We start from the raw sequence: 10953 nt of genomic DNA on the forward strand, positions 1-10953 counted from the left end.
ATAAGGTGAGCTGTGCCTACAGGCAAGAGTCCATCAGGATTGGGCCTGTGGACAGTGGCATTCCCTCCTAAAAGAGGGCTTGGAGAAGGACACTGGATCCTCTCCTTAGCTTCCAGCCACGTCTCCATTTGTATCCAATTCTGCCCTAATGGTACATGACCTCAGGTCTGGTATGTAGATCTGGTTGGGGAAGGTTAATTGAGAGGGGCTCCTCTACGCAGCCATGAAGGAGCCATCATCTATGCTCAGTGCAGAACCTCCAGGGTGGATGCCTTGGGGTCACCTCTGGTCCTGCCAGTAACTCCTCACCCAGGCTCTGGAGGTAAGCCCAATGAACTCACTGGCTCCCCAGGGTGAACTTAGATAGTTTCAAACTTCGATTTGTTGTTGGGACCTTATTAGGAGTATAGACATCATTTATGATTTCCCTCCAGGAAAGAGTCCAGCAACAAGGTCTCCTGTGGTCAATCCTTACACAGCTCAGTCACAGGTGCTGTGGCTGTGGTTAGTGATCACCGTGCTAGATGAACCTTGCCTTTCTCTAACATTAGAAGAGAAATATCCACTCAGCGGCTAAGGCAGATACAGCATCAGAAACTATACATACAAGGAAGAAAAAGACCTTAGTGAGCTGTTGTCTGGGTTAAAGATTCAGTGAATGGGCTCTGTGGCCTCCTGAAGGGTTTCATCTGCATAGGCTCCACATTCATACTAAAAACTTGGTCCCATTATCCCTTCCTGCTTAGCGACCCAGGGGTGGCTGTTATGCTGCCCACCTGTCTTCCCTGGAGTTTATTAGGAAGTATGAGAGCATGGGTCAGAGCAGCAAGGAGCCATAGCAAGCATCCCATTCCTATAGAAACGGGACTCTGAAGAGGCAGTTTCCATGAAGTATGAGTGGTTTGATTGGTGATCCATGGGTCTGTGTCTCATGCATTCTAAACATCAGTTGCCTGACTAGCATTAGTTCCACTTCTGTAAGTCTCTTCAACTGAATCTGAACTCTGCGTTCATTCCCTCCACACCTCTTCAGCACCCTGTGAGCAGTCTCCCGGAAAGTCTCATCCATAAGCTGTGGGAAGGGGGGAACCTGGTAAAGATGGTGACAAGGGGTGGGGCACGCCACACACTGGGGAGAGCTCAGTGCTCCAGAACCGTGTCTCATAGAAATATTCTGGATATGCTTTTAAGAGGTGCCAACAACTTCCACTAATCCTGAGACCAGAGACCCCAAGCCAAAACCCTCAGGCCCAAACTCAGGTCTCCTCCTGCTACAAGAGAGGAAAGCTCAGCAGGGCTCCTCACAGTTTATCAAAGGTGCAGAAGAAACCAATGTGCAGTTCTGAAAGATTTATTCCAGAGTATCACTACAGCAGCAAAGACAGCTGGCTTCAGAAGCCAAGGCCCCCAGCGTCCCAAGGATGTGAGAGAAAACCCTTGTGTGCCCCACAGAAGCCGAGAACTGTGGGCTTGAGACTTGCGCGTGTTCCACTGACATTCAGACGTCCTTCCTGCGTTCTCCTTGCTTTCACAGGGCCAGGAGGCCGCCTCGTTTTTCTTACCGGTCTGCAGCAGTAGCCGTGGGAGTAGGAGCAGCAAGAGGATGACCAGGTGGCAGCTTGACTTCCTCAACCTTGACAAGCCTAAGAATTTTTATTCTGGAGGCGAACCCAAAGAGCAGCGAGGCTACGAAGGTGTAAATACGAGCAAAGATCATTCTTAAGTATGCCACCGTTTGCCTACTCTGTCTTACGGAGCGGAATGTCCTTGGAAGAGGTCCACTGTCTATGCTCCCGCCGGGTCCCTCTCCTACGCACTGTGGAGGGTTCCAGCCTACATGGCAATGGCAGTTGCGATTACTATTGCAAGTTCCTCTGAAATTGCACTTCTCTGGGGTGCAGTCATACTTCAGCTTAAACACAGACCCGTTACAAGAACCTCGGTCACAGAACCTTCCCGATGCACACAGAGCACCGCTTTTCACCTTTCCGGCATCTGTCGTTCCTGACGCACGGTGTTCATCCAGCCCAAAACATGGGACCCCAAAAAGAACGGACTGATGGAATGAAACATGATCCTGCAACCGTGGAAGGTGGGTGACGTTGGTGCACTGCAGCCTTCCACAGAACATATCTGCACTAGTGCAAGCCTTGTATCTGAGGCTCGTCTCCTCTCTTGAACAATGCCCAAATCGGTATCTTTCCTTGTTGATGCTGTAGCAGACTTTGGCAGCGTCGTGAGCGTTTGCTCCAAAGATCTCCTTACAGTGCATGTTCCGGTCGGTACAGTTCCCGCGAAAGCAATAGCCGTCTTCTGTGCACGGGGTTCCATCTTGCAAATAAATGTCTTTGGGGCATGTGATGCTGCGTCCATCACAGTACTCTGGCAGATCACATATGTTCTCGATAGTTCTGCAAAGCGTCCCTGCAGGAGTGTAGGTGCAGTTGGCACAGCACGTTCCCTTGTCACAAATGCTGTCAGCCGTGAGCTTGCAGTCGCTTTCGCAGCACTCGTTGGCATAGCAAAACTTGAATGATCCACAGTCACACTCCTCTGCTTCCTCCACGATGCCATTTCCACAGCGAACGTGTGTTATACTTTTATTAAGATACACGAAATTTTGATGGAAAATACAGGCCAAATCGTCGGGGACGCTGACTATTTGTTGTAGCTTCACAAGGGAGCAGTTGCTGAAAGCGTCTGTTAAAATGGGGTACGGGTACATGATACAGGTGGCCCTTCTCTGGCAAATACAGTATTCGGGATTATCATACTCCAGACCTACGCTCAGAGCAAGGCGTCTGGTTGCTGCAATAGCTACCCCCAAAACATTTCTGTGAAGTATGCCAACAGTAACCAGGCCATCAGACCCACACATACTTCCCGAAACTGGGTAACTTGCATCATCTTGGGGCCCTGATTTATCAACCAGAACGGACACATCAGGCCTCAACTTGTTAAAAAAGTTAGTCACATAGTAAGTGTGACTGGCACCTCCTGGTACGTCATAAGAAACGTCGAATGGTTGAACAACGTTATATATGGTTAAGATAAAAATATAAAATTGTACATGAAGACTCTGCCAAAAGGTGTCAACTAAACTAAATATCTCCAGCATATACCTGGTACAAGCCGTCAAATTGTTACTCATTTTGTATACTTCTAGGACTGCTTGAACTTGGCTTTTCATAGCTCCTGCGTGGGAAGCATAGTCCTTGCTAGACATTCTGGGAACCACAGCAGGATTGGCTGTGGAGAAGTGGAGGTCTGTACGCTCCTTACGCCCCAGGGTTTGTGTAGTCTTCACTGCATTAACATCGGTTACTATCTGAGAAACTAGGTGTTCAAACCTGGGTGAATTCTTCAGGGGTTTGATTTCAAAGGCCAGGTCATCCAACTTCATGATCCCTTTAAGGCCCCCAAAGCAGGTATCCACAGTGACCATGGACTGAGGGATCCCCTCCAGGTGGCCAAGATAGTAACAGTCTGAAGGGATAAAAGGGTAATCCATCTGCAGGACTCCTTGGTCATCTTGAGTCATCAGCAGCAACTGTCTGGGCCAAAGAAGTGTCTTTCTCTGCAGATGGATGACGTGCCTCTGGCCCCTAAAACGCAAGCTGTAGGACAGCCGTCCTGACACCTGGAGGCCTTTGCCGCGGTGGACCTCCTTCTTAGGAATGACCACCTCTGAAGAGATGTAACGCCATGATGGACGGTCTTGAGAACACCGGCCTGGAACCAGGAGCATCCAGAGTGTAACCAGCAAGAGGAGGACCCTGGGGATCATAGGTCTTTCTGCTAGCTTCATGTCCCAGCTCGGGGATGGCACCCTGGGTGAAGCTCGAACCCTCTGCTGTGGCCACTGCCCAGCCAAGGAAACACTGGCAGAGATCAAAGGGCTTCCTCAGGCTCCTAGCCCTGGTGGCTACCTAGGCAACCTGGGGACTTAGGTAACAGACACTGGGTGTGACAGGGGTGGGCCTCTATGTGTCACCTGAGGTTGAGGTAGAGGATAGAGGCAAGGGTGATGCCTGTGAGTTCACCTGGGAGGAAACAGAGGAAGCAGCAGCATACCCCTGAACAATCCTTTCTTCGGCTTTGGGGTATGTAAAAGATCATTACCACATCTTTACTTCCTCTATTTGGTCCCCATGTTACTGTGGGGCAGTTTCTAAGGAGTCAAAATTTCTCCTCACCTTTTTGAAAGGTGGACGTGAACACTGTGAATATTAGTCTTCTCAGTTGTTAACTTTTTCCCTATTTTTCTAAACATGTATTTTAATTAGTTTGTAAACTGTAAATGGTTTAATCATTTTGTGGGTTTGCTTGAGAGCTGTGGTATTTCCAGATCAGTGAATCTAGTATTAATTTTTCTCCAATACTGTGTGAGATTTCTGAGTAGTTTATCTGGGTATCTCTGAACTCCAGGATTCCCCATTCCCCTATCTCTTGTGAACACAGCTTGTCCCTGATCTCTGAGCTCCTCTAGTCTTTAATGTGTTTCTTTCCTGACCAAATGTGCATGCTGGCCGGTTCCCAGCAAGAGATGCCAGAGGCCTCTGCTGGTGTGAATAAGTACTTCACAGACTTTCCCCGGGGTCTCCCTTTGTGTGGGGAGAGAACATTCACAACCAGGCCACAAGGAGAAGCAAAAAGCACACTATCTTCCAAACCATGTGTATTCTGTTTCCGTCTCACAAACCTCATTCTATTTAAACCATGTGATTCCTGTGCCGGGGTGGAAGTTTGAGCCCAGAAGCAACCCTCCCTCCAGGGTGCTGGGGACTAAACCGGCCTCCTCCAGCATCAGCTCCTTCTGGTCCTCCTCTCTCCTTCCTGCATCACATCCTTTATTTTTGTAGAAGGAGCAGCATCCTATGGATGTCCTCCAAAGAACTTGGAAAAAGGGGGAGACTAACATGGAGATGCGGCAAACACTGGTGCAGACAGGTGATCTAGGTCCACAGTGGTAGAGATGGGTAGGGGTCACGTGGTGGCGGGTGCCCTCCACCTGATGTGAGCACAGACGTGGTTTTATCACTTCGCCTCCTCTCAAAAGCACATACCTAATCGAAGCATGAGAAAAAAAACTACTCCCGAAGCAACTGCACCCTCCCAACAGGCGAAGCAGGGGGCATGCTCGCACCAGGTTTGGGCCCACACGAGCAAACCTCTGCTGCCTCCGTGTGGCCACCCGTTGCACTGCATCTAGTGGCCACAAGAGGCTCTTACTAGGGCAGGTGGGGAAGGGATTGAGAGGCGGGTGGGAGAGCCTGCTCTCCCTAGCTATGGAGAAAAGAGATGCATACCCTGTCCCTAGTTAGAACGGGGGGGAGGGGCATGTGCTCGATCTTTGGTGATCAGTTTGGCGGTGTGGGTTTACACTGCTGCCGGGGAAAGCACCTCAAGGCTGGCATCCCCTGTGGTTCTATGATGGTCTCTCTGCTCAACCTCCTGTGCACAGTTACAGGCAGGAGATCCCAAGGCCCGAGTTAGGCTCCTGCCGACTGAACCCCCACATCTCGCATGAACAGAGGGCCACACCAGGCACAAAGAAGGTATAAGACTGAAGTAAAGGGATGTAGTCGGGCTTTCAATACAATCAGTGGATGCTCAAGGGCAGCGTCTCCAGCCCACCTCCCTCCCTCCTCTGCACCTGTCTCCAGGACCTTCTTGTAGGCTGTTGGGCTCCTGGGCCCTGGTGGGACACCCTGACAGGCGGGGTCCAGCATAGAGACCCAGCCCTGTGGGTGGTCAGAGCCCTGGGGGGTCAGGCCACATTGGCTGGTCACTTCAGCTCCCTGGTACTGATTACAACACAGAGCTCAGGTGCCCTCTGGTGGCCAGTTGCACCATTGCATGATCTGCCAGGCCAGGTTCAGAGACAGGGTCCCAACCAGCCAAGTACATCCTAAGTCACTGGTGACAAAACTACCAGACCCACAGAGGTGTGTGTTTACACACCGTTGTCCCTAGTCCCGCCCACTGAGGATCCAGCACAACTGTTCACGGGTCACACGGGGTGTGGCACAGATAAATGTAAACACTGGTGGAAAACAGGGCAGTGGCCCGGAGTTTTTACAATCTCGATATTGACGAAGACCGTAGTCCGGCCTCCTGTGCCCTCTTCCAGCCTCCTCTGGACACGTACTTGTGAAATCCAGGGGTAGCAGCTCCCTGCTCAGTCTGCTTAGAAAGACCCGCACCATTTGGGCTCCTCCTCCTCCATCACCGTAGAGTCTGGTCAGACCTTGATGTCTCCTCAGTGACTTTGGTCCTGTCTTTCCGCCCCCAGTCATCTCTACATCCCACCCCACCCCTACCCCCCAGACCATGAGTCTCCACCTGCAGTTGGTTCCCTGCTGAGCCCAGTCAACCCCCCACTATCTTGGCTCTGCTCCTATAGCGGTGATCCTGAATTCCTCTGGTTTAAGGTGCTTGAATAGAGTTGCAGTTACTTTCTCTCTTCTTCCACCCTATAGAGAAGCGAGCCCACAGAAGCCCAGGCATCCGGATGGCTCTAATGTACCCCGTTTCCAGTGGTATTGCCCAAGAGTGTTTAATCCTTACAGTACTGAAGTCTTAGGGGGCTACATGTGGCGTAGTGTTACAAGACAAAATCCAGTTGGTTAAATATTCCTACCAAAACACCTAAACAACTAACATTTATCAGTTATTCGCAAGGATCCACTGAGGTGTCCTCCTACATAAACCTGGGCTTACCAGGGCACCTTGCAGGAAATCACAGTTGGTATCTAGCTATCCAGACTGGAAAGCATCCACTTGCTCCTACAGAAAAGCAGAAAGATGCAGAACCTTCTAGCAGAACAGCCCTTGACTGGTTCCAGCAGGGCAGCCCAGGTACCCAGATTCCCCTGGGTCCAGTTCCCGACACTCAGATCATGGCAGGCACTGGGCCCATCTAGCACATACACTGGGCCCATTCCAGAGCTAACTACAAAGGCAGCAAGCGCCTTCAGGCACAGAGCTTGCAAGAGCGAGAACCGAATTGCACAGTGAGTCATTTGTTATATGACCACTTTCCTCACAGCAAACCACAACCAACCTCCAGCAAGCCACACCTCAATGACACCTGCCCAACACCTCCCACACAGCTCTCACTCCATCCACGTGCCAAGTCCCTCCAAGCTCCTGCATGAAGAAACAACCAATTTCAACCACAGCATCCAAGATTTGAAGGCTGTTGCACTAAGTCCTGTCCTAGGGTACCCTAGCTGTTTACACAGAGAGAACTGACTGGCCAGCTGGCACCTGCCCCCCACTCTTCAGGCATCTGTTGAAGAGGCCTTCAATTGTGAATCTTCCCATGCAAGATGTCCATGTATCTTACATCCCAGGAGCATCTTTCTGGATCCCAGAGCCTCTCCCACAATGCACATCAGGAAGTGGGACATGTGTCCCCCAATATCTACAGGAGGACAGAATCATGACATCAACCACAGCAACCCTCAAATGCAGCCACCCTCATCCTTGGACTGGACTCCAGACAACTCCTGGTAATCTTTTACTTCCCCAACTCTGCAGTGCCTGGCTCCTCTTCCCACCGCCCCTCTCGGTTAGGAAGGCCTTTATCTGGCACCAACAGGAGCAGAGGCCCGCTTCTCCCCTACTGTTAGCAGTTTCTGAAAAGCCTGGCTCAGCTACCTTAACTAGTATCAGCTGTTTTAATTCTCACGACACCTTGCTAAGGATTAGAGCTAACTTTAAACAGGAAAACTCACGAAACCATCACTGGGAAAAAAATGTAAGACAAGGCTCCAAGACACCTAGGCATCTCTGTGGGGCTTGTGTCTTAAAAGAGCCAACACCACCAGAAAAAAATAGGTTCTAAAACTAGACACCTGTGCCCAGGCACCCAGACAATCACCAACTGGTACCAGAGCTAGACAGGAACAGCACAGCACATAGCCATCCTGCAGTGATAGAGAAGGTGAATAGCCAGCATCCCTCAGTCCTGACTGCCCTGAACCTGTCCTAGAACTAGTGGTGATGATGCCCCCTAAATTTCCAGGATGGGTCCTGAAAGGGGTCCATGGCCAAATGGACATGGCACTGCAGACAGCGGGGCTTCCTGCTACCATGATGAAGGCCCAGCCATCAGGGCACAGGTGGAAATGCAGGTGAGTAGGTTCCCCAGACGGAGAGGACCAGGGCAGCATCCCACCTCTCTCTAGAACCACAAACAAAAGCCCCTCCAGAGCCACCAGGACACAACAGCCTGGTTGTTCCTAGCACCAGCCTGTTTGTTCCTAGCACCAGGCTTACAAGGAGCCACTCCTGCTGCAGGACTGGGAAGAGGCGGCCATGTGACCACTTAGCCCTCAGAGGACTGAAAGTTGACATCTCTGTGCCCACTCCGCTCGTGCTGTCCCTGCTGCCTGGAGTTCCAGCGGTGGTAAATGTTCAGGGTCTGACTACAGTCCTAGAGTGGCTGCCAGGATCAGACACCAGGTTGGGAAAGAGTGAACGAAATCTTCTGGTCATATTAGGGACAAGGGAACTGTAAGGGGCACATGGAAAAGAATGAAGATAGAGACCCAGAGCCGCCAGACACCACCAGGAAAACCCCACCCAAGAGCCCTGCCAGGCATGGCAGAGGCATAGGAGGGAGGGATGCGTATGGCTAGCTCACCAGGAGACCCCTCTCCTAGACCGAGATGTCACCCCAGGACCACCCAGGAACCTCAGAGGTCTGAGTCAGAGTCAGCCTTGGCTTAAGTTTCAGACCCAAGTGCACTAGAAACAATAGATGCCACTGCAGAGCCTGCCCTGAGCCAGCCAGGTGGCTTGTGACAGCAGCGATGGCCCGGGATTTTGTGGGGGCCTATGTCACAGTGACCCCCTCTCCTAGACCGAGATGTCACCCCAGGACCACCCAGAAACCTCAGAGGTCTGAGTCAGAGTCAGCCTTGGCTTAAGTTTCAGACCCAAGTGCACTAGAAACAATAGATGCCACTGCAGAGCCTGCCCTGAGCCAGCCAGGTGGCTTGTGACAGCAGCGATGGCCCGGGATTTTGTGGGGGCCTATGTCACAGTGAGAATACTGTACACGGGGTTATTGCTACTCCCACAGTGGCACAGGCTCTGCTCAAAAGCTCACCCTGAAACACACAGGGCCAAGGGGCTGCAAGCAGCATGTGCCAAGTGGGGCCTGCAATGTCCGTCCATGTGCAAAACCCACTGGCCCTGACCTGAGTTACCTCCCACAGGTGACACAGAAAGTCACAGGCAAAGGAACTTCATGGATTGCAACAGAAAACGGGGAACTGTGGGTCCCCACCACGTTTGAGCAAACTTGGCCAATCTGCAAGCACAGGGGAAGCACAGTCAGATGGAGCATTCCTCCTGGATCTACCAGGAGCAGGAGGAAGGAGGAACAGTCAGGCCCCTCCACAGCAGCCCGATGCTTTGCTGCATTGCCAGTGACCTGCTTCTGTCCCAAGCCCTTCCTGAAGAGACACAAGCCCAGGAGGGGATGCTGGACCTTGGCTTAAGATGGACTCTGAGAGACTCTGCACTGCTTGCTCTCTGTTCCCGGCTGAACCCTGGACCAGCAGAGCTAGGACTCCCTTCCATAGGCAGGGCTTTTTGTGAAAGGACATGCTACTGTGTTATTACGGGTACCCCCAGAGTGATGGACCCAGTAACAAAAACACAGTGGAAACTTTTGGGCCCCTGCAGACTCCTCAGCTCAGAGCCATGGTGGGTCTGGAGGAGCTGGCATCTAAGGATCTGCATCGGAATCCTGGCTGCTAGTCTTCACAGAGCATCTACCCACTGAACAATGCTCCAAAGTGACCACAGGGACCCGCAAAGCACCCCAGCCTCTGCCCCCAACAGCCTCAAACCCAGAGTTCAGCCACACCAGCAGAAGCCACCTGGCCTTCCACCCATGATCACTGCTCTTCCTGTTAGAAGGGCTCTAAAGATCGTTCCCCAAGAGAGCCCAGGGGAACCCTCCAGGCTGGTCTCAGCCCCCACGAAGTCACTCAGAAACCTCTGATTTGTCCATCGCTACCTGGCACCCATAAGGCAAAAGTGCCCCCATCACAGCCCCATCAAAGGACTAATTTCCTTGCTCAGGGACCACAAGGAGATGCTTGGCTGGACTTGGATCTGCAGGAGGCCGACAGGAGCACGTGCTGAAGCTGAGTCTGACCTCCGCTGCATAGGAGCTCATTGGTTAGAAAGAAGGTGGAGGCCACAAAGGGGCAAGAGTAGCTCTGAGCCTCCTGCTCACCTCAGGAGGGTAGGTTCTGGGCCCTTCTTGGACCATCACGTCAGGGGGCACAGAGGATGGATATGAAGGCACATGCTGCATGCCAGAGTTCACCAGCCTGAATTCCCAGAACTGAGTGCCCCTGCCCTGCCCTTCTCTGGAGAGGCTCCCACTCTACCCTGCCTTACCTGCAGTGATGGAGGATCAGAGGGTCCTGTGCAAAGCCCCACACACACGCTGGCTCCTGCTGGGAGCTCAGGGATGAGAAGGTTGGCCATCTGGGAGTCCACAAGAGCCTACCACTTCTACCCAGGGATCCCCATCCTGACCGGCACCATCCAGAGCCCAGGCCTCTCCCTTTACTCCCCTGAAAATTCCTCTGCCCTCACTGCCAAAGTACCACAAGGAAGGAGCATGGGGGCAGGGACAGCTGCACTGTGAGGCCTTGTCACAGTGAGGCTACAATGGGACCTCTGCTCTTTCTCATGTATCTCCTGCAGGCTGGGGCACAAATATCAGCAGGTCCTGGGTCCTTGATGAGATAACTCCCAGAGTCCATGAACCAGCCCACTGTTCCTCCACCCCGGGCCAGTGGACACCCGTCTGTCTGCACATCCCATCTCTTACAGAGTCAGCCACAGGGCAACTGCAGGGTACAGAAACAGCAGAGCTCCGCTGAGGAGGGCTCTGTCTCAGCCTCTACCTCTTTCCCT

The 10953-nt window shown here is 52.2% G+C and overlaps 1 protein-coding gene across 1 annotated transcript; it reads right to left on the bottom strand.

The window, feature by feature from the left end:
- Nucleotides 1–279: 279 nt before the first annotated feature.
- LOC103728806 (disintegrin and metalloproteinase domain-containing protein 21-like) lies at nucleotides 280–10297 on the bottom strand. The gene is made up of 5 exons (XM_008826782.2): nucleotides 10262–10297; nucleotides 9222–9325; nucleotides 5147–5231; nucleotides 1620–3862; nucleotides 280–316 (listed from the first exon to the last, which is right to left on the bottom strand). The coding sequence occupies exons 1-5, from the start codon at nucleotides 10295–10297 to the stop codon at nucleotides 280–282; spliced, it is 2505 nt and encodes an 834-aa protein (XP_008825004.2).
- Nucleotides 10298–10953: the final 656 nt, after the last annotated feature.

The sequence above is a fragment of the Nannospalax galili genome, unplaced genomic scaffold (genome assembly GCF_000622305.1).
Source record: "Nannospalax galili isolate Female #2095 unplaced genomic scaffold, S.galili_v1.0 scaffold1152, whole genome shotgun sequence".
In the NCBI taxonomy this organism is placed as follows: Eukaryota; Metazoa; Chordata; class Mammalia; order Rodentia; family Spalacidae; genus Nannospalax; species Nannospalax galili.

Bases quoted from the DNA above. Each gene is read 5' to 3' on its own strand.
- LOC103728806 (XM_008826782.2), bottom strand. From the start codon at position 10,297: ATGGTCCAAGAAGGGCCCAGAACCTACCCTCCTGAG. The intron at 9,326-10,261 runs GTGAGCAGGAGG...CTGTGCTTGCAG, and splicing joins CCAGAACCTACCCTCCTGAG to ATTGGCCAAGTTTGCTCAAA. The intron at 3,863-5,146 runs GTGCGAGCATGC...TTGGCTGGGCAG, and splicing joins CTCGTGTGGGCCCAAACCTG to TGGCCACAGCAGAGGGTTCG.